The sequence below is a fragment of the Pongo pygmaeus genome, chromosome 12, assembly GCF_028885625.2.
Source record: "Pongo pygmaeus isolate AG05252 chromosome 12, NHGRI_mPonPyg2-v2.0_pri, whole genome shotgun sequence".
Lineage (NCBI taxonomy): Eukaryota > Metazoa > Chordata > Mammalia > Primates > Hominidae > Pongo > Pongo pygmaeus.
In genome coordinates, this window is record NC_072385.2 from 33,716,992 (window position 1) to 33,741,092 (window position 24,101).

A 24,101-nucleotide genomic window follows, 5' to 3' on the forward strand; every position below is an offset into this window, starting at 1 on the left:
GTTTTGTAAGGATTAGGAATGTGTGACCCAGCTGCAGATGCCCATTAATCTGTGGAAGGAGTACCTGGGCTTCCCTCAGAGAACTCTTCAGTGCACTGGATGGACTAGGGTGTAGAGATGAGAGGGAGGAAAAGGAGAAGGAGACTCAGCTCTGTGCTAAAGGAATTTCTAGTTTTGTTGGGGACATGAGGCACTCACTCAAAACTCAGCACCAACAGTACAAGATGCTGAATGTTCTGGGAGATCATCTGTGGTGCAGGAGGTCAGAGGGCCGGGTATTTGCAAAGGCTGGAGGGGTGCAGGAGGGCTCCTGGGGGCAACAGCAGCTCAGCTGTGCCTTGGAAGATAGGTAAAGGTTCCCTAGGTTTAGGAGCAGGTTGCCGGCAAGAGAAAGGACAAGGAAAGAAAACCAGGAGCAGGAGTGAATAAACACGGTGTGTTTTATGGAACAGTGATGAAATCCTTCGCAATCTGAAGTGTGTTAGAAAGCAGTTTAAAAAAAAAATGCGTACCAGGTGTTTTGAGACTATGAGGCCTTCCTGACGTGAAAATGGAGTGGCAGCCTTTGAAGGAAGTAGGTCTTGTAGTGGCTGCAGTGGGATTAGAGCAAAGAAGAGATAAGCCTCCTAGGTGCAGGCTGGAGGCCGGAGACAGAACTGTGGTGCCTGAGTGGCCCTGGAGAGAGGCTGTCCATGCAGAAGCAGATGGCTGGGAAACCCGCCTCTCCTCTGGGACACTGGTGACCGTCCCTTTTGCCTTTGGCTGTTTGGAGGCAAGGGGTATATATAGCACATCTGTGATCCTGTCTCAGGAAGTAACTGTGGCGTGTTGATGCCAATGAAAACTGATGCTGACAGCAGGTTCAAAGTGGAAGTGGGTACTACATGGAGCCATTTTCTTTTCTGTCTGGCAAACAATGATGCCTTTAAAATATTTAAGTTTTCAGGAGAATGAGTCTCTCTTGTTCTTCTCTGAAGTCATTTCTTAGTGGTAGGGTGGCAAATGATCTCGAGTGTTACACCAACAATTAGGGAAAGGAAAAGTTCACTGTTTCCTAGGAAATAATCCACTATTTTTCAAAGCCAACAGACGTTTGTTGTCATCTACTAGGCAACTTGGAAGATGTAAATTGTAGTAAGGTGTTGATTGATCACAAGGAGCTCATAATCAAGCAGAAAGGAGAAAAAAATAACATATTAAACCCATATCGTGGTAGGCTATGACCATAAAGTGAAGTAGAAAAAGTGAGATGGCATTTGCCAGGCCGCACACTGCTTACCAGGCAGTATGACTTCACTCTCCCATGACTGAACCTTGAACAACTTAATCAGGAGGTCAGGAGACTTGGATGCTAAGATTGCCTCTGATGTTTTGTGTCATTTGACCTTGAACAAACGGGATCAGTTTTGAGTTTCTCAGAACCCAAATGAGGGTGTAGCATAGCGTTTCTCCCTAATGTCCTTATCAGTCGGTTTTCCTGGAGATTCCAGGTGCTCCCAGAGTTGTAAATATTACAGTGAAAAAGAAGCAGGCCACCTGCTTGGCTGGTATTTGACTTGCTTATTTTGTGAAAAGAAAGTGGTGGGGCTGCAGCCATGACTTTCCATTTCAGTTCGCTGAGTGGCCCCAGACACAAGTTGAAAGCATATTGTCCACCAGACATGAAGTGCCTGACATTCTTGAAGGCTTCATTAAACCAAGACTATGTAAAGAACTAAACAACAGGCTGGGTGTGGTGGCTCATGCCTGTAATCTTAGCACTTTGGGAGGCTGAGGTGGGTGGATCTCTTGAGGTCAGGAGTTCGAGACCAGCCTGGCCAACATGGTGAGACCCCATCTCTATGAAAAACACAAAAATTAGCCGGGTGTGGTGGCGCCTGCTGTAATCTCAGCTACTTGGGAGACTGAGGCAGGAGAATGGCTTGAACCCGGGAGGCAGAGATTGCCGTAAGTTGAGATCAAGATCGCGCCACTGTACTCCAGCCTGAGTGACAGAGTGAGACTCAAAAAAAAAAAAAAAAAAGAACAACAGAGCAGTCTCATTACAGCATGAAGTTTTGCTGATGTACATTCCCATTTCTTTGTTACAAAATGTAAGATAAATCTATTTTTAATTGTTCTTAAAGAATAAGAAAACCTAGTGTTTCATATACAAAATATGTATGAAGTTTCAGCAGATGCACACAAACACACACACATATGAGTTTGCTGCCTCTTTGCTTGAAGAAAATTCCTTTGGGTGTGTCTCAGTTACACCAGACATGTATGTGTGGGCGGGGAGAGGAGGTGGAGTGTGGAGCGAGGAACTGGTGACTGGGAGGATGACTGACTCATCTTAGGTACCTGTCCTGATGCGTGGGTCCCTTCTGTCATGTGGCTCCACAATAGGACCTTATAAGGTAAATGTGTTCACAGCAGCACTGATAAGCTTTCTCGCTGTCATATTACTTACCAAGCAATGGTAACATGAGCTGGGTGTGCTGGGTAGCAAACAAATATTTTAAAATAATCTTTCAGATGATATCTGGAAAAAATAATGTTTTTGGAATAAGTTATGCAATAACTTTGAAATTGCCTCTCCCTTACTTTTAGAAATAAATTCCCTGACAACTCACTTTTATTGAAAGGTTTTTTGGTTAGTTTAAAGCTATGGTATTAAAATATGAGACAAATGAATACACAATGATTGTCACTTTCCTACTTGGGTACACAGAAGAAATGTCCTTATTAGAAGGCCAGGTAGATGTGTTTGTGCCCAGAGTGACAATGGGGAAATGGGAAAGGGTCTTGACAAGGTGTTTTCTTTTTCCTGCAGGTCCTGTACAACTTGTTCAAGTCATTTTGCCAGATGAAAACCATTGAGACCATTGATGTGTTTGCGGGAATCGCCAACTTCTTTGTTGTGGGAATTGGTGGGGTGCTGATTGGCATCTTCCTAGGCTTTATAGCGGCATTTACTACTCGATTCACCCATAATATCCGAGTGATCGAGCCACTCTTTGTTTTCCTGTACAGTTATTTGTCCTACATCACAGCCGAAATGTTTCACCTCTCGGGCATCATGGCGTAAGTACTTCTTTGTTAAAAGTGCTGGATGATGACATTTCAATGAATGCATGCACTGTCAACCAAGATAGTAAAGTTGAATAAGTTATATGAAACACTAGGTTTTCTTATTCTTTTAAGAAAAATTTAAAATAGATTTTTCGGCCAGGTGCAGTGGCTCATGCCTGTAATCCCAGCACTTTGGGAGGCCGAGATGGGTGGATCACAAGGTCAGGAGATCGAGACCATCCTGGCTAACACGGTGAAACCCCATCTCTACTAAAAATACAAAAAATTAGCCAGGCGTGGTGGTGGGCACCTGTAGTCCCAGCTACTCGGGAGGCTGAGGCAGGAGGATGGCATGAACCCGGGAGGCAGAGCTTGCAGTGAGCCGAGATTGTGCCACTTCACTCCTGTCTGGGCCACACAGTGAGACTCTGTCTAAAAAAAAAAAAAAGATTTTTCTTATGTTTTGTTACAAAGAAATGGAAATATATATCAGCAAAACTTATGCTACCATGATCTGTTGCTCAGATAGAAAGCTGCTTAAACATTCTTCTGGGTCTCATGAAATAAAACTGTTGGGGTGGATCTTGCTCAGGCACCAAGAATTGTATGAGCTTGATGCCCAATCAGGGTTGTCCACATGGGAACCTATAAGCTTATTCCAACAAAGTTGCATCCCAAGCTACTCTTGGAGTTCTGGAATGGCTTATGGATATTCATTGGCATAACCTTAGTCATAGAAATATTTTGAATGGTAGATTTGATTTGGGATAACAGCTTAGTCATTCAAAGCAAAATCAGCAAATGAGAGTTGTGACCATGCAATTTCAGTTTAGCTTTTTTTTTTTTGAGACGGAGTCACTCAGTTGCCCAGGCTGGAGTGCAGGGGCGCGATCTCGGCTCACTGCAAGCTCCGCCTCCCAGGTTCACACCATTCTCCTGCCTCAGCCTCCTGAGTAGCTGGGACTACAGGCGCCCTCCACTATGCCCGGCTAATTTTTTTGTATTTTTAGTAAAGACGGGGTTTCACCCTGTGAGCCAGTATGGTCTCAATCTCCTGACATCGTGATCTACCCACCTTGGCTTCCCAAAATGCTGGGATTACAGGCGTGAGCCACCGCGGCCAGCCGGTTTAGCTTTTTAAACAAAGATGCAGGATTATAAAGCAGGAAATGTATAAAGCCAGGAATTGTTTATTTACTAAAGATATGGTTAGTGTCTCATGCACTAACTGGTTCTGAAGGAAGTTTTTGAGAAGTTAGACAAGTAGGCTGATGAATGATGGAGTTCGAATCCTGTTGTAGCATTTGGAGGATCACTTTGAAGGAGGCGGAGGCTGCTCATTGGGTGTCGATGTTTTTGTAGCTTCCAAAAACAAGCTTCTATTCCATTATGGTAAGACCCTGTATACGGTCAGTGAGAAATACTTAGTAATGGAATGCTTTTACATTTTTTTTTTACTTCGATAAATATGTATTTACAGCTCCATATGCACTAGGCTAAATGCTAGGACCTGCCATACATATTTAGAATTTTGCAGCTATAAGCATAAGCCTAGATCTTCCTGAAATTTTCTCTTCCAATCTGATTAAGATGATCATTTGATTGGGGGCTAGTTTGACTTTTGCCATGTATCAGCATGTCTGTGTCAGAAGCAGATGAGGTTTGTGGTGGAGGAAGTTGAAGACCCCCTACACAAAGAGAGTGGAACCTGGGGTCATGAAAGCCCTGAGTTACAGGTTGGGTGGTTTTTTGTTTCACAGAGAAACCTAAATAAAGCAACGCATTAATCTAGTTTGACCCAGTAATGAAATGTTCCGTGTCTTTCTGGTTGCTATTCATATCATTTGTATGACTTCCAGTTTCCTCACTGTTCTTTGGCCAGTGTCATTGAAAATGTATGACCAGCTAGTTACAAGGTCTCTAAAAAGAGTGTGGAGGCGGGACTTAGTATCCAGTTTCCAGCAGTGTTGTTCCAGCAAGAGTCAGGGTATGAGAACCTTGAATTGCATTGCAAGTCTGAGTATATGTAAATGTTCTAGAACCCACAAAGGAGCTATGTAAATTTGTCAGTTTGCCAGATGTTCACAGGCAGGAATTAGGGTTCTTAAAGATCCAGCATATGGGGGGAAAGTTGAAGAATTGCTTGGGGTGGGAATCCTGGTGCATCCCCGATGTCGGTGATGGAACGGTTGGAAGGCCTATGCTATATCAAGTCACTGGCCTCTTGTGAAGATGGGATCACAGGTTTACTTATGCCAGGAATTCAGAAGTAAGAGACAAATAGGGCCACATACTCCTGGTAAATAGCACAGGTAATTCTCTGCTGTGGTTTGTGGGCCTTTGTTTCCAACTTCAAAGTGAAGATTTTCTTGACAACTTAGTGTAGAGGAAATTTCTTTATTACATTTAAACTAATATTGTCATTGGCCAGGCACAGTGGCTCATGCCTGTAATCCCAGCACTTTGAGAGGACGAGGCGGGTGGATCACTCGAGGTCAGGAGTTCGAGACCAGCCTGACCAGCATGGTGAAACCCCATCTCTACTAAAAAAAATACAAAAATTAGCCCGGCATGGTGGTGCATGTCTGTAATCCCAGCTACTCAGGAGGCTGAAGCAGGAGAATCACTTGAACTGGGAGGTGGAGGTTGCAGTGAGCCAAGATCACACCACTGCATTCCAGCTCAGACAACAGACTGAAAGTCGGTCTCAAAAAAATGAAAAATAAAAAAATAAACTAATATTGTCATGGCTCATAGTATACCAAAATAATAAATGGGTCCTTAAATAAGATATTGCCAGTGATGTAAATATTTTTGCATCAAAATTACCATGTGCACCCATTATTCTGTCATGACAAATGCAGGTACACATTCACATTGGGGTATGTTTGTTCTCAGAAGTTATACCCTCTTTTCTAATGTGGGATAATCAGTATGCCATTCAAAACCTGACCGTGTGTTGCTTCCTTATGGTGTAGATTACAGATGTGCATGCCCTGCCCCTCTCTAAAGAGCATTATGTGCACTCCCACACTGTAATTACTGTATTTACTTCGGTCCAGGGGATACAGCATAATGATGCAATTAAAAAATGCATACCTACACACACCTCTTTTACAGAACTAGTCATTTTTTCTGGGCTTAAATTGTACTGAGTTTAGAAATTCCTATCATACTTTGTACTAATTGCACTCTCTCTTTTACCATTTATAAACCAATTTTAAGGTTAATGGGAGTGAAGGCACCTGACATACTGAGAATCCTCAGGACTTTCCCTTGTTTTCTTAAGAGAAATGGGCAGCTCCTGAGAAAGGCAACTAGGCAGAGAGGACAGGCAGCTGCTGGGCGGGGAGAAAGGTTAAACTGCTTCTGTAATGATTTGTAACCCAGTTGTGAAGCTTGGCTTTCCTGAGTTTTGCCTGCTCTCCTCCATCTCTCCCTCTTCCACCTTCTTCCATCCATCCTTCCTTCTGTCCTCTTCGTGTTGCCTTTCAGAGCCTGTAACCCTCTGCTTAGCTTTGTTGACTCTTGGGCAGCCTGTTCTAGACAGATGTCACTTAACGAGCAGGTAGTTACTAGATGAATCTAATGAAAAAGAAACAATCTTCTGAGTAACAGAAAATTTTGGTTTGGGTTAAAAATGCAAGGATGCTTTTAGAGGAAAGTGCTGGACAGGATTTCAGTATCTTGATTTCTTTGGAAAGATGCTGGAAGCCATACACCTCGGGTGTTCATAAAGTCTACTGTTGCTGCTATTTAATTTTATCACAAGACTGTGGTTTTATAGGCTTCTTACTGACAAGTAAATTAAATAATGAGGTGAAGTCTTCTGTCTCACAAAATATTTGGAGAGATGTCTTCTGAGCATTCTTAAATTTGGTTTCCCCTTTGTGGCCCTTCCTAATACTCCAAAACCTAATTTAATGTTAAGGAATGATTTACGCTTATGTTTTATTGTATATTCAGAAGGGTTTTAGACTCAAACACTAATAGGGTAAATGCAATTCCCTGTTTTCTAATATTCTTCTACTCATTACTATACTGGAATAAATTGTGGCAATAGGGAAATGCTTGTGTGTGTGTGCATAGGCCTGTGTGTGCATACATATGTGTGTTTCTGTTTCCACAGCACCAGAACTATAGTTAAGGGAAAGTTTCTATAGCCCTTTAAACCAGAAACTTCACATATCAGTAGCGTTGGACACTTTTGAGTATCAAAGCACTATAGCAGGGCATGAGGGGTGACTAATAGTTATTGATTTTAGAAATTCTTGCCTTGACTCATGTATTTTGAACTTTATATTCAGAAAAATGCTCAGAGTCAAAGCACTGATGATTCCTATGGGTAATGGTGTATTTGACCTCATTTTACTTTCTTTACCCAAGGACACTAACGGTTGGATAAACTGATCACTAAAATTCAGGGCCATTACAGAAATCAACTTAAGCGAAAGTTTGTTATCCACTTTTGGACTTCAGGCTCCTTTCTGATCCTCCCTTTCTACCCTACGCAGTCCCCTGGGCTCTAATAAGTGGGACATTGGAAGCACACATTGACCTGAAGGGGGAAGGGCGTACTTGGCCTCCACAGCAGCAAATTTTGAAAATGGCTAACTCCTCCTTCAGACAGGAGAGTAAGTGCCCAGTATTTTTTTATTTTTATTTACTTATTTTTTTTGAGACAGAGTCTTGCTCTGTCCCCCAGGCTGGAATGCAGTGGCACAATCTCTGCTCACTGCAAACTCGCCTCCCAGGTTCACGCCATTCTCCTGCCTCTCAGCCTCCCGAGTAGCTGGGACTACCCGGCTAATTTTTTTTTGTATTTTTAGTAGAGATGGGATTTCACCGTGTTAGCCAAGATGGTCTCGATCTCCTGACCTCGTGATCCACCCATGTCGGCCTCCCAAAGTGCTAGGATTACAGGTGTGAGCCACCGTACCCGGCCGTGCCCAATATTTTTTAGTTATGCTTTAATGGATTAAATAATTCTTTAGTATGTCTTTCCTTAAGGGTACTTTCTAAGTATTTTCTATTTATCATTAATTATTCTAGCAGCATTGTTGTAAAGAAAGTAGAAAATGGTGATTAGTTTCATTCTTATGAATAAATAAATGAAGGCCCAGATGGACAAAACATGGCTGTCAGAAGACTCAGTGGAGAATGAGACCTGACCCTGCATCCCCAGTTACCAGGCCAGTCCTGTTTATGTGCAATATCCCCTCCCACGACCAAAAAAAAAAAAAAACCCAGCACATCCCGATGCAAATTTATAAATGAGTAAATTTGTAACGGGAATTTCCAGAATGATAGGTTTAGGAATGAAATCCAGGAGTAGCTCCAGCTTGCTGGACTGAAGTAGTCACTGGTGAAGGTGCAAAGATCATATGCTCTCTTCTTCCTGTTTTTCTTCGTAGGAGCTGATAATTGTCATCTGTTTAACACTTTGAGAAAAAAATAGGAAAGCATGCCTTTTTTTTTTTTTTTTTTTTTTTTGCCTATCCTAGTTCCTTTTGATTTACCCACACTTTGTAGCGTTTAAGGAGACCATCTCTTCAACATCCAAGAGTGTTAAACCATAGCCCTACATGCCAGAATAACCAGTTCAACATGTTTACTTGTTCACAAAGAATACAAATAATAAACACAAGACATTGTAGGACATTCATAAAACATTATATGACGCATTGTGTTTATAAAATGCTTTTAAACACATGACGCCAACTGGCCCTCATCTCAACGTCCTGAAGTGTAAAGAAGAGCAGGAGTTTACAGAGAAGGAAGCGGGGAATCAAGACTAGAGCCTTAGATCTCTGGGTCCCTGTTTCTTTTCTTCTCACTGGGTCATTGTACATTACATTGCCTTGACAAATAATAGTTTTACTTTTAATTATAGTGTATGCTTTCACTGATAGCTCTGACTGGCCAAGACTGACCACTTTAAAATCTGGTATGACCACCCCAAACATAAATAAGCCTGAGGTGGGAGGAGGAAAGGTAGTAAAATGATACTAGAAATTAAGTGATACAAAAACAAAGCATATACCCCTTAATTTCTTGGACATATTCACGAAAAAGGAAAAGCAAAGAAAGCAACAGAAAGCTTGTGATTATCTTTTATTTTCTATAGTATAACTTTGCCTGAACTGTAGGGTAAGACTAGTAAAGACAGAAAGGAATTGGAAATTATAAACCTTAATCTAGACAAATGTAAACAATTCATGAAATTATTTGTATTTATTTTTATGGTTTAAACTGTTTAATTTAGTAGATTCAATAGATGAACCCCAGCATTGCTTGGTTCTTTGAAGGAGGAACAAAAATAGTGGCTGTCACTTCTTTCCTCGGTCCTGTCCAATAGGGTGGCCACCAGCCACGTGTGGCTTCTGAGCACTTGAAAGTAGAACTGAGTTGTGTTGTAAGTTTAAAATACACAGGAGAGGCTGGGCACGGTGGCTCACGCTTGTAATCCCATCACTTTGGGAGGCCAAGGCAGGTGGATAACTTGAGGTCAGGAGTTCGAGACCAGCCTGGAAAACACAGCAAAATCCCGTCTCTACTAAAAATACAAAAATAAGCCTGACATGGTGGTGGATGCCTGTAATCCCAGCTGCTACTCAGGAGGCTGAGGTAGGAGAATCGCTTCAACCCGGGAGGCAGAGGTTCCAGTGAGCTGAGATTGCACCACTGTGCTCCAGCCTGGGAGACAGAATGAGACTCCATCTCAAAATAATAATAATAATAAATTTAAAAATATACAGCAGATTTTTAAGACTGAGTAGGAAAAAACGGATTCTAGAGTATCTCATTAGTAATTTCTATGCTCATTTGATGTTGAAATGACAATGTATTAGACATGTTGAGTTACATAAATATGCCCTGAAAATTACCTTCAGTTTCTTTTCGTGTCTTTCACTGTGAATAGTAAGAAACTGCAGATTACATATACAGCTCCGATGATTCCTATTAGACACTGTTGTTCTGTAGTGCTCACCACTAGTGTTTTCTACTTGGATATTTGAAGACTTGGTGACATCTATTTTATTCCTTTTGATAAGGTAAAAAAATAGGTTATGAAAAGATGGGAGAAATAAAAGAGAAATGCTCTCCCTGCTCTGATGATAATTGTGTTCTTTATAAAGACCATTTCTTTGAGATTGGGGAAGTTTAGAAAGAAAATAAGGAAGGAGAGACTGAAGGGAAGTTGGAGGTTCTTCTGAAGTGGCTTGTGATATTAAGATGTCAAATTTAAGCCAGCTTGTGAAAATGAAAAATGTTTCCCTAGGTCACGTTCAGGGATTTGGATATAAATATCCTCAAAATCTAAAGTGGGAGGGAAAGTTGTGGCTCCTGCAGGAATGAGCAGCGTACTTTAAAACAGATTCCCTGGGTTGAGATAATATATATATTTTGCAAGCTGAATTTGTAAACTTATACAATAGTCAGTATTCAAAACATTATATTTTCTTGCCTCATCTTCTTAGAGGTAAAGCAACATTAAAGACATTATTTTCATCTCTGTTTTTGTCTGTATTTACTCTGCAGACTGACTGAAGATCAATCGAGCCTCTATATTAAGGTCTACAGGTCTTTATTCTAGCTAATGCCAAAATATATTGATTTTTGATGGAGGCAAAAAAAATCAAACAAACAAAATCATCCTAAGTAAGATTATGTATTCCATTCTTGAAGGTTATCAGGAATACATTATGAAGCTAGTCAGTCTTCCCTCAACTTGTCACCTGTGTCTTAGTGTCTTCTGGTGTTTATCAAGTGGTCAGGGTACTAAAGGAATAATTAATATATTGGGTACTCAAGGAATAGAAATATAAGTTTAAGTGAAACACAAGCAAAAAAGCTCATTTTCTAGGAAAAATTGGTACAATGTGTAATAAATCCAATAAATGCTGTACTTGACTGGCTTATGAAAATCAATTCACTGCATTCTTAGAATATTTATCTAAAAAGATAGGACATTGATATTGCTTTTTTTGTTATTAAGATGAATCATACCATTGCTTTTCTCCTTCAGTGCAGATAACGGTAGATTTTAGAGGTATATTGGAATCTTTTAGACAAGAAAAAACTTGATATTTCCTTGCTAACTTTAAATTACACAAAACTTTAACAATTAGCTCCTGAATTAAGAACTGATTCTTCTAAATCTATTTGAAGAGTGGATATTTTTGTGTAACTGAAAATTCACTTTGCTTTTTGGACTGTTTCTTGACTGTTCTTTATGTTTATTTTTTAAAAATGATGATATCCTTTCTGGACTATATTTCAGGAATATTGTGGGAAATAATATTACTTTCTGGTAATGTGTAGGCCAAAATATAAAAGATAATAAGTCAGAAATGTATAATTGCTGAGAAATACTTTTTTTTTTTTTTTTTTTTTTTTTTGAGACAGAGTCTTGCTCTGTCTCCCAGGCTGGATGGAGTGCAGTGGCACGATCTCGGCTCACTGCAAGCTCCGCCTCCTGGGTTCACGCCATTCTCCTGCCTCAGCCTCCCTAGTAGCTGGGACTACAGGCACCCGCCACCACGCATGGCTAATTTTTTGTATTTTTAGTAGAGATGAGGTTTTGCCATGTTGGTCAGGCTGGTCTCAAACTCCTGACCTTGGGTGATCCACCTGCTCTGGCTTCCCAAAGTGCTGGGATTACAGGCGTGAGCCACCATGCCTGGCCACTTTTTCGTTTTTAATAAAAATTTTTTCAGGAAAACTGAAATGAAATGTACACTTACCACCCAGCTAGTAGTTCTGAGGATGACACGCTTGGACAAATGGATTAAATCAGTGTTTCAGCCCCTTCGTGAGGAGGTTAGAGCCAGGAATACAGCTATGGAGGTCAAGCTTGGCCCTTCCTTGACATGATACGTGTCCCAAGGAAAACCCATTATTCTTTATTCTTGCTTGAACATACCTCAGTTTACTTCTCAGCAATTCTCTGGACAGGGGAGGACACTGGCCTTGTATGAACCCCAGGCCCTCCTGTGTTGGCTTCTGGGGCGAGGAGAGTCTGCCTGCAGCTCCTCTTGATGCTGTGGCATTTCTCTTATGTACTCACTCCTGCTGCTGCCATTTCCCTTACCTCAATCAAACATGAGGTCTGACTTTGTCAGTATTCCCAGGGGACCTGGCCAAGTGGCCCTGATTCTGTCTTTCCACTTGTGTCCTCACAGTTAATGCCCCGTTATTTGACATAACTTGAGTCACCAGGCATCTTTGTAGTCAGGAGCCCAGCTGAAACAGTAGAGAGAAGCTCTGTGTTAATGAAGGAAGCCAAACTCAAACCAGGTTAAGTCAGAAAGGAGGGATTTCCTGGCTCATGCGAATAAATACATTTTTGAGAGGACAGGTGGGATTTAGCCTTAGGGTGATAGGACAAGGGACTCCTATGTCTGCCTAAGCATTTCCCTCTGTTAACTTTGTGTCACGTCATGAGAAGGCTTCCTTCTAGTTGGTTAGGCATCTCCAAAGCATGAAACCAGGGTCACAGACAAATCGAGCTTTATATCTCTGCAACTCTGTCACTGAAGAGTAAAGTGAGATCTACCCTGCCAGGTCCTGTTAGAAAACATTTCAGAGGAAGCACTGTGATTGGCCCTGGGGTTTGGAGAACTGTCATGGGATCAGACTGTGTCACATGACCAGCCCTGTGACATGAGAAGTAGGGTTTGTTGCCAGAAGAAGGCAGTGAATTTAAACTCACTTTGAGTGAGATGACCATCCTAATCTGTGCTGACTGTAAGCTAGCAAAGAAAGCTCAATCCTTTATAGTAAAGTATACTGGGATGGAAATGTTGATGATGCTTGGGTTGAAGCCTCAGTGATGAAAAGAAGGACATTCTGGGTAGAGGCAGAGGTGTAATTGAAGGCTCCAAGGTGAACTGAACTCTAGGTTGGTGAGAAGGAGGGGTCCCTGGTCTTGCCAGACCTGTTGTGTGCTATAGGCAGGTGGGAGCCTTTGGAATCTTTAAGGAGAAGTGACACAATTGTATTTCTGTTTTATGATAAATACATAATCAGAGTGCTTCCAAAACTTTTCTACACCATGACACTTACAACTGATAAAGTTTTCATGGTACTCTGGGTAAAAACTGTAGGTCACGGCTCCAGTCTGACTGGCTGCCCTAGGGCTGAGGAATCCTTGATTAAGGAGGAGGATCAGGAAATGCTGCTGTCAGCAGGGACAAGGTGCCTAGGTAGAGACTCAGGCAGGAAAAAAAGTGTGTGAAGATGCCTGCACACTAACCAGTCTAGGCAAGAGAACACAGAGACCTGCACCTGGATCCAAGTCATAAAAATTGAGAGACAGGAAGGAAGAATAGTTGGCAAATGTAGTTAAATCCACATTACTCCTCAAATCCCATGTTAACCCTTATGCTCACCCTCCAATACGATTTTAAATAAAATGACTCAAATTTCAGCTCTTTTTTCTCATTTCTCCTTCCTCTTTGGAACCCTCTGCCTATACTTCCATTTCCTGTCCTTAAATGTTAATGTGTTTAGGAATCACCTGGAAATGTCATTACATGGACAGAATCCCAGGCCTCAGCCAGAGATTCTGATATAGGCCCTGGATGGGGCACAGGTATTTGTAGTTTTGCAACATTTACACATGGTCCACAGACCATACTGCTCTAATATACATGCTAGTAGCTGTAAGAACTTCCAGAAACAGCAACTCATGCTGATGTTTCTAGAACTCATGTAGAACCACAAAGTATTCTGTGTAAGTGTCTGGTGCAGGATTGTTGCATGCAGGTTTCACATACCCAGGCCCCACCTGTAGCCCACATAGACCAGGAGTCCTCCACCTGGAAAACTTTAATTCCATCATCAAAATGTTGGTCAAATCTTCCTGCCTCTCTGAGGCTTTTCTTAACACTCCCAGCTAGAGTGGGGACACTCCATGGGACACTTGGTGCCTGTGCTTCATGACGCTGTTGACATTGAGTTGTGATCCTTTGGTGTTCTCTCTCCACGTAACCAGAGTTGCTTTAGGTGCCAATAAGTGATCTATAAACATTAGTTGAATTGAATTGAAAGCAGTTATACAGGAGAAAAAAGTTGCAGAGAATTTATGCAATGGACAAGGCTTCATGATTAATCCAGGATTTATGACAGTTTCAATGTACTTTATTTCATTTTCGATATTTTTAAAAAAGATTGTTCAGTTTTTATGCTTGGATCTTGTTTTAAAAAACAATTGTTTGCATTTTCTCATATGTCAAACTCTGTTTCTCTTGGTTGTCAGGTTTTCTGGAAGGAGCAACTCACTGTATAGTACGTTCATGTCCTGGAATAATTTAATTTACTTCATTTGAGTGAGCACTTTATTCTGAGAGCATGCAACGTGCCCTGAGTCACCACAAGACCTGGCTTTAATCAATATAGAAAAAGCTTTTTAATTGGTCTTCATCGTTGCATATGCTTGGCACTGATTAGTGGAATATGCTTTCATATTTGGCAAAGCCTTAATTGAGAATATACAAATATTATTTGGGTGATGCTTTCCTGCAGTTGAAATCATACTTTTTAAAATCATATGGAATGGGAGCAAAAGAATTTTGCTTAATTGGTTAATTCTACACAGTTCAGATTGTAGATAAAGCACTCCGAATCTTCATTAAACTAGACTTAACAAGCATTAATTGAACTTGTACTTGGTACCACTATAGGCACAGACCATGCTAAGCATTAGTCCATAATCTCAAAGCACGCATTCTGGTAGAAAAGAAATAAATGTCTGTGGAAAGCAGGTTAATAATGGAGTCATGGAGTAATACAGAGAAAAAAGTTATCTGTTAGAATTTTCTATTCAGAAAATAGTCAAATGACAAATCATTTAAGTAGAAAGGAAAGTCTATTTTCACCCACCCTCCCCAGGAAAAACAAAAAAAAAACAAAAAAAACACAAAACTCTTTGGAGGTAGTGTTTATAGCTGGCCTGAATTGTCCTACACTGTATTTTGATTGATATACTGATAAAGAAAACCTCAATTGCTGGTATAGGTGAAAACCACTAATTATAATGCTCTCCCGTCTCTATCTCTAAATTGGTGATAATCACCACACATTTATGTTAAAGTGGGGCAAGATAATAACATAGCAGGGTGCATCTGCGAATTTTGTGCATGCCTCATCTCCACTCTGTCCTACAGAGTGGAGCCTAAGACCTATTGAAATCTGGGCATGCTCTGGCATGCGAAATGGGCAATGGATATAGAGAAAATATATTCATATTGCACCACCATTCCTATGAATGATTCATCCATGTAGTCATTGATGCAAAATACATGCCAGACACTATGCTAAGCATTGGCAACACTTTTCTTTTTCCTCATGGAGCGTCCAGTTTGGTTGGGGAGATAGACATTAATTATGTGACTGAAATTATAATTTCTCATTTTTCTCTCCAGCCTATAAAGTTAAAACTCCTAAGCATTAAGTATAACAGTGTCATTGAGCCCTAACTTCTTTCATCCTTCCTCATCTCTTAACATTTTCATCTTCCTCTCCTCCAGCTAACAGAATCATTTGGCAGTTTTCTGAACGCACCACCCTGTTTATTTCTTTTATGCCTTTGCATATGGCTGCTGCTTTTCCCTGAATTACTCACTTCCTCTTTTTCCTGACAGGTGAGCTTATCCATGAAGTTGTTGCTCAAATGTCCTCTTTTGTGGCAGAAGTCACCCTTTGCTTTCCTGCACTTCTATAGCATCTTCCCTTTCCTCATTCTAGCACGTACAGTGTTGTGTTCCGATGATCTCTTTGTGTCTGTTTCTTCCCTTAGAAGAACTCTCGAAGGCAAAAATTGGGTCTTACTTGCTTTCATCTTCCTAGATCCCAGCACAGAATTTGGCTCAGAATGGGTGCTCAGAAAATGTTGGTTGATATTAAATTGCACTTCACAATCACATTAACTAGGTATGGAAAATAAAAAAAAAAAGAGAGAGAGAGAGACATGCATGAAAAGGGGGGAAAAGGATAATTCAATGACATGAGCTAATAAAAGTAAGGATGTACTAGGAATATTGAAGGCCAATAGTTTCATTTTGAAGCTTTAGAATTAAGAAACTTAACCAGAATTTTCTATAATATTAAGAATCTATTTAGGCTATTATTTTGTTGGGGACAATGTCATACTGATGACACAGAATGAGGACGTGAGGCTGTGGACTCCAGGCATGAAATCCTCATGTGTTCATGTGATGGAGGAAGAAATCTCATCTCTTGATAGTGTGGTGACACTGTGATAATGCTGTGATGTGACATTGTACTCAAGGACTCTCCTGGCCACATACTTCAGTAAGGCCAAGGACAGTCCGGTACTATCTTGCATCATTTGCCAGCTCGGTAAGTTTCTTGTGATTCTTTTCGAGAAATGGAGACTCATATGTATATACTGTGATGGTGATGACTATCAGCTCTAGAAGATGACCTGGTGGAGTAGGCAGAGATGGTTTCATTCTTTCTATCCCTAAGAGGCTGTTTTGCCTGTACCTCTCTAGTGGAAGGGAGACTAGCTCATTTGTAGTTTGTTTACTTCTGATATTTTTGAAGGAGAGGTGGTTTGACTTCAGGTCAGAGTACACTATAACAAAAAAAATCTCTTTGCAATAAAAACAGCCCCGGACCTTTGCTTGAGAGGCCAGGTGACTCAAGTTGTACATGGCAGACCAGAATGGGAACTTTAGGAATGTTTCCCCCAGCCCCTCAGGTGCCTCAGTGCCACAGACATGCACACACTCCCTGAACAGGACACTACCAGATGCTAGGGCCTGTGGTACCCACCCAGGGCTTTCTTTCTTCCTGTTCAGTGTTTCACTGAGGCTGGTAGGAAACTTCACTGAGTTACAGCAAGGTGTCTGGCTACTGTGAGCATCACTCTTGGTATCGTGTTAAGGATACAAAGCAATGGAAAATGAGCCCATGGACATTCATGTTAAATTAATTCATGTTTTATTCCTACACCAAAGCTATATATATATATATATATATATATATATATATGTATATATATATATATTTATTTATTTATTTATTTATTTATTTGAGACGGAGTCTTGCTCAGTTGCCCAGGCTGGAGCGCAGTGGCGCGATCTCAGCTCACTGCAAGCTCTGCCTCCCGGGTTCACACCATTCTTCTGCCTCAGCCTCCCAAGTAGCTGGGACTACAGGCGCCCACCACCACACCCAGCTAATTTTTTTATTTTTAGTAGAGACGGGGTTTCATCATGTTAGCCAGGATGGTCTTGATCTCCCCACCTCATTATCTGCCCACCTCGGCCTCCCAAAGTGCTGGGACTACAGGCGTAAGCCACTGCACCCAGCCACCAAAGCTATATTTTAATTGTTTCTAAATAGAAATTGTTAAATTGCTCATGTAATAAACTGGAGATTACTTTTTGCCTGTATGGTTTACTTTTTGCCCAGTGAATGATATGAACATAATTTCAGAGGGAAATGTTTAGAACATTTAGAGAAACACTATTCATCAGCCTTTTAAAGTTACATTTTTGAATGATTCAAAAAAATCAACCCAAGAGGGAGAGAAGGGAATGGGGTGAATATGAAAAATCAACTTTATTGCTGATGTTTCCACTCTATAGATGACATTTTGTTTTAACAAATACAAGTGACTGGAGAAGGCTGGGTAGTGGGTACTTTGGTGTTCATGTCTTTCCATGTTTGTCTATAAGTTAAAGTGCTTTATAATAAAACCCTTTGAAGTATATTTGGATAGGATTAGAGAATTAAAAAATATATGTCCATTATAAATTACTTTTATTACAAATTTTCTACTTGGCAACATTTTTTTCCACTACATGAAGTACCTAAAAAAGCAACATTTTTGAAAGGCTCATTAGTGTGTGTTTCTGTATACATGTCTTTTTATATATATATATAAACATGTTATAATTCAGATTCTTAATCTAATCTGTTGCCCTCATTACTTTGTATTGGAGAAATCTTACTTTTTAAAGTCTAGTTAAAGAAAAATTAAGCCAAAATATGAAAAATGAAGATTTTCAGAAATGCGGGTAACCAGTGATTTATATCTGGGGGAGTGCTGGCGAGATGCCCGATATTGGCTTACTGAGACAGATGCCACTTTCCAGCCTGTTCTCCCAGTTCCTATTGCCTGCTGGAGGAGGTTCCAGGATTTCACGTTAAGTCAGTGTGACAGAGCTCCTGCTAGCTTCTGTCACCCAACTGCATGCAAGCAGCAGAGGCCATGCTCATCTGGGCCATGCACTTGGTTCAGGATACAGTTTAGGGGAGGAGAATGCAACCTGGAAGGGTTGAATAATGGCCTCAAAGATGTCCCCAAAGGTGTCCACATCCTAATCCCTGGAACCTGCTAATATGTTACCTTCTATGGCCAAAGAGACTTTGTGGATGTGATTAGGTGAAAATCCTGAGATGGGGAGATTCCATTAGAATATCTGGTTGGCCTTGATATAATCATAAGAGCCTTTATAAGAGGGAGTAGGAGAGTCAGACTCAGAGAAGATGTGGTTAGGGAAGCAGAGGTCAGAGGGATGTGGCATGAGCCAAGGAGTGCAGGGGCCCTCTAGAAACTAGTGAAGGCAGGGGACAGCTTCTCCCCTAAAGCCTCCGGGAGGAAAAAGCTTTGTCACCACCTTGATGTTAGCCCACTAATGTGATTTTGGACTTCTGACCTCTGGAAGTGCAAGATGGAAATATGCATTGTTTGAAGCCACTCAGTTTGTGGTTATTTCTTACAGCAGCCATAGGAGATGGATACAAACAGGCTTGTGCTTGAGAAAGGATAAGCCACAGCTTGGTGGGCGGGGAAGACCTCCTTCCCATCAGAGATGGTAGGGCTCATTGAGAACTTGGAAAGGGTGAGGATTAAGTCTTCCACAGTGCTGGCTTTGTTTTTGTAGAGATGAGGTCTCATTTTGCATAGCTGGACTTAAACTCCTGGGCCCAAGTGATCCTCCTGCCTCGGCCTCCCAAAGTGCTGGGATGACAGGTGTGAGCCACCATGCCGGGCCCCGTACTGTCTTTAAATCAGACTGCCCAGATTCATACTGTAGCACCACCATTTATTAGCACTGGAATCTTACATAATTGAACCTCTGTCTGCCTTTGTTCTCCCATTTATAAGCATAGGAATGATAATAGAACTTGCTCCTAAACTTGTTATAAGGTTTAACTGACATAATCCATTCATACCTGGCACAGAGTAAAGGTGCTATGAAGATTGATCATTTTTATATGAGTCCTCAACTATTCAAAGGCTTTGCCATGTGTTTATAGCTGTTGAATTTTATTAGCACATTTAATAAGGCCATTCCTTCTTTTGGGAAACCAATAAATTATGCATTCTTCACTTATAGAAATCTAAAAGAAATACCCACTTATTCTGGGGACAGTGACATGGTGGCTCAGTGTGTGGTCCTTAGATTGATGAAGTCTTCATTTTGTTTTAATAAGGGGCACCAAAATAAACATACCTGTCTTTGTTTTCTATGTGAACAACAGATGTGTTACTTGCAATGAGACATGTTCATGATGACCTGTTTAGGTTTTAGAGGATGCTTAGGTTTGCATTCTTCTACCTATTCTTATGCTCACAGTAAGAGGATTTCCTTAAGACAGCAGAAGTCTTCTCTGAGTGAGGAGGACCACATGACGGGAGTAGACACAGCCAAACTAGGGTCACTGTGGTGCTGGAGTTATGAGAATGCTGGAAACTTTGCAGATCATGACCAATATTCAGCTTATGGCATGGTTACCACTTAGTGGAAGGCAGGGTGGCTCCCTCTAATCCCATCCCCCTGTTTCATTCTACAGGACCTTCATAATGAAATTCTTTTGGTACTTTATAGTAACTGTGTCTCCTTAGACCAGACCTACCATGAGCTGTCACCAAGCTCATCCTAAATTCCCCTCTGTGGGTGGCGTCTGAGTTGATCAGGGGTAGCATCCTCGACAGAGAGGGACCCATGTGTGTAGTAAGGCAAGAAGACAGTAAAGAACAAGTTCAGGTTGGGCAGTTCCATACAGTAGAGGCATATGGTGTGTGCCCGGGTGGAGAGAGGGCAGATGTGAAACTGGAATTCTCCACTGAGGGAAGTGTGTGAAGAGCTTCAGGAGTGTGGACTTGACCCTGGAGCCCTTCCTTTTCTGCAGGTGCCATATTGCAGTAGATATCATGAGAGTGGGAATAAAGGACTCTGTGGTCCCAAAGTTTTGGAAATACTTAGAAGAAAAAGCAAAAGCAAAAGAGTTTCTTTGCTTTAGGAATTCTCAGAGCCTGTTAAAACCTTTTGAATTTCCCAGAAGTGGATACAATAGATACATAGATATGAGACTCAGCACTAAGGATAAAAAGAAGTGAGTGGGTCTAAGAGATATTCAGGATGAAGAATCGAAAACAGTTGTTGACCAATTATATGGCAGGGGGCTACTAAGATGTGACAGGGAGAGAAGTCTAATGCAAGCCCATTTTCAAGTTTAGGATTTTATACAATAGAATCCTTTTAGATAACAGAGGAACAGGGCACATGTGGGAAAATAAATCAGTTTACAGAAAGACAGTGAGTTTCAAGTTTATTTTGGACTTGTTTTATTTGAGATACAGAAAGGAAAGCTGACGCTGTCGATGTCCATAGACCTTTAAGCGTGAATCCGGGGTAAGGGAATTGAGGGACCAGAACGCTGGGCAGAGCCGGGTAGTTCAGCCAGGGTTGCTAAAGAAGACCTCCGGAGATTGTAGGATTTCCAAGGTTTACATGCAAATCACATTCACCTATAAAAATCCTTCGATGATGTTGTAGTCTTGGGCAGAAGAGTAGAGCCATAATTTAGCTCTTAAGTACTATCTCTTGCATTCTGATTAGGATCATTGTTAGGTTTCAATAGAAGCTGAATCTTCTCTTTCAGAATCACTGCTTGTGCAATGACTATGAATAAGTACGTAGAAGAAAATGTATCTCAGAAATCCTACACGACCATCAAGTACTTCATGAAGATGCTGAGCAGTGTCAGCGAAACCTTGATCTTCATCTTCATGGGTGTGTCTACCGTGGGCAAGAACCACGAGTGGAACTGGGCCTTCGTCTGCTTCACCCTGGCCTTCTGCCTCATCTGGCGAGCCCTGGGTAATGAGTGCTTGTTTGCTAACTGGACATATGTGACACTCGCTAATTGAATGGGGCTTTCCTTTTGTCACTCCCTTTCTGCTGTTGTGGCTTCTTTTATGCCTGCTTAATTTCTTCTTCTTTCTTACCTACTTCTTCCTCCTCTTCTTCCTCTTCCTCCTTTACTTTTTTCTCTCCTATATCTTCCTCTTCCTCCTTTTCTTCTCCTTTCTCATTTCCTTCCTCCTTTTCCCTATTATCTTCTTCCTCTTCCTCCTGTTTCTTTTTTTCCTCCTCTTCCTTCTCACCTTCCTCTGCCTCTTCCTCTTCCCCTTTCCTTCCTCATCGGCCTCTTCATCTTCTCTCTCTCTTGCCCTTCCCGCCCCTTCCTGATATATTCTTTTCTTCTCTGAGTATCTTCATGCCTTTGTTATAAGTCAGATTAGTTTGTCTTGTCCTCTCCGATTTCACATTTTCACCCACAATCCTGAAACAACATCAAAGGCCCAGAACCTGGTATTACTAGCAAGACAGAGAAAAAGGGGAAAGACTTTGGGGCCTATTCTTAAATCCTTTGTCCCTGTCGCAGAAGCACAGAAAATGAGTCTATGTATTTTCATATTTTGGCCTCACCCAGTCTGTTTCCTCTTGGGTTTTCTTTCTTTGCAGGTGTTTTTGTCCTGACTCAGGTCATTAATAGGTTCCGGACCATTCCCCTGACTTTTAAGGACCAGTTCATCATTGCCTATGGAGGACTTCGAGGTGCCATCTGTTTTGCGCTAGTGTTTCTCCTTCCTGCTGCTGTGTTTCCTCGGAAAAAATTGTTTATTACAGCTGCCATTGTTGTCATATTCTTTACTGTCTTCATTCTGGTGAGTAGAGTGATCCCTTTACCAGGAGGGTAAAAAATATCGTTCAGAATATTGGATTCTGTTTACAGGATGCAAAGTAGCAAAGGTGTGTTGAAACTTTGGTAGTTAATTACTAGGGAAAATGATATTTCCTGTCTGGGTTCATGTCACTAGATTGTCAAGGGGCCTCAGAGAGTCCAATTTGGTCACTTGGCCTACACAGAGAAATTATTATTTAAGGAAACTAAACTAAGTGCTCTAATCTTATGACTGGAAACTTAGGAACTGCACTTGCTAATGCTTATTATTTTTCTGACTTAGTGAATGCACTTGTTAAATGCTAGTTGTGCATATGACCTTCCAACAGCTATTTGACATGAGTTGACTGCCTGGCGGTGACTCCCCTAAAAGAGGAATGGACGAATGCACGTTTAATATTGGGAGGCAGAAAGTGTGGTGGACCTGTGTCCAGATCCCTACTTTGCAAGTTAATCAATATCTTTAAGTTAAGATGCCAACTCTTAGAAGATTATATTTTGCAGATATTCATTTATCAAATATTTACTGGACTCCTGCTAAGTGCCAGGCAGTGCTCTAGGAGCCAGAACATAAAAAGATCCCTGTCCCTGCTGCAGAGCTTACATTTCAGAGGGGTTGGTAGCACTAAACAAGAAATACAAGTAAATCATAGAGCATGTTAGAAGGTGAAAAATGTTATGCAATAAGGATAGAGTAAGGAGTCAAGCATGGTAAGGGTAAAGTCGTGGGGGAAACGTTACAATTCCAACATCAAATGGTCATGAAAAGGAACAGCGAGAAAAATGAGATTTGAGCAAAGACATGCAGGAGGTGGAGGAATTGGCTAAGCCCAAGAACATCCCAGGCAAATGGGCTAAGGGATCAAGTGTGTTCTGAAGGCAGTGTGCTCTTGGCCAGTGTGGCTGGAGTGGCACAGAGTGTGGTGTGGAGTGTAGGAGAATGAGGCGAGGCAGGGTCTGGAGTCCTACATCATGCAGGGCCATGCAGGCCAGTGTTTGAAGCTTGGCTCTTCTCCAAGTGAAATGGAAGCCATTAGAGAGTGTCATGCAGATCCCTGATATGTTCTGACTTCCTTTGTAAAAGGATCATACTGGCCACTGTGTTGAGAATAGACTGTTGCAAGGAAAGGGTGGATGTGGGAATCCAGCATGAAGCCCTGAAGTCATTAAGGAGGACCAGGCTGGTGGAAATTCAGTTGGTGAGAAGTAGTAAGATCCTAGAATACATTCTGATGGAGCAACCTATGGGATTCCCTGATGGATTAGACATGTTGTGAGGGAAAGAGGTGTCACTCATGACTCCAGGGGTTTTGGCCTGAGCAGCTAGAAGGATGGACTTGCCCTCAAGTGAGAAGGGGAAGTCTGTGCATGGCAAAGGTGTGGGTGGGGAGACTGTCAGTTCAATGATGGGCATGCTGCATTAGGGGTGTCCATTAGACCTACAATGGAGATACAGATGAGGCAGATATTATGAGTCTGGAGCTCAGGAAAGAGGCTCTCTGGCCACTAGCAGAGAATTGGTATTAGAAGCCATGAGCTGGATGTGATTGTGAAGGGAGTGAAAACATACATTGAAGAGGCTGCAATAGAGGAGTAAGGATTGAGCCTTGGGGCAGCCCCACCTTAAGACATCGTGGTAAGAAGACAGCAGCCAAGAAGAACTGAGAATGAGTGATCGGTAAAAAAGGAGGAAGATCAGGAGATGTGCGTGTGTTTTAAAAATTTATTCATATTTATTTAACAGTCACAGAATGCTTTCTAGGTGCCTGATGCAAATCTAAGCATCTTACATGTTAATTCGTTTAACCCTCATAACAATTCCATGGCACATAACTCTAGGAATCATGGTTTATTATCCCTATTTTGTGGAAGAGGAAAGTGGGGCACTGAAACTGAGGCTAAGTAAGTTTACCAAATTTGCACAGATATTAAAATGTAGAGCAGAGTCAAAACCTATTTGCTTTTGACCCTGAATAAGGTGTCCAGGAGAGAGCCTGGTGTGTAGCGAGTGCTCAGTATTGTAATGCATCACG

The 24,101-nt window shown here is 41.4% G+C and overlaps 1 protein-coding gene across 2 annotated transcripts in view; it reads left to right on the forward strand.

Annotated features, from left to right (window-relative positions):
• Positions 1 to 24,101, forward strand: part of SLC9A2 (solute carrier family 9 member A2) — a 101,037-nt gene that overhangs the window by 43,043 nt on the left and 33,893 nt on the right. For both annotated transcript variants that reach the window (XM_054475197.2, XM_054475198.2), the window contains exons 3-5: positions 2,816 to 3,066; positions 20,983 to 21,200; positions 21,849 to 22,051. In XM_054475197.2, the coding sequence (XP_054331172.1) occupies positions 2,816 to 3,066; positions 20,983 to 21,200; positions 21,849 to 22,051 (672 nt within the window). The remainder of the gene's footprint in view (positions 1 to 2,815; positions 3,067 to 20,982; positions 21,201 to 21,848; positions 22,052 to 24,101) is intronic.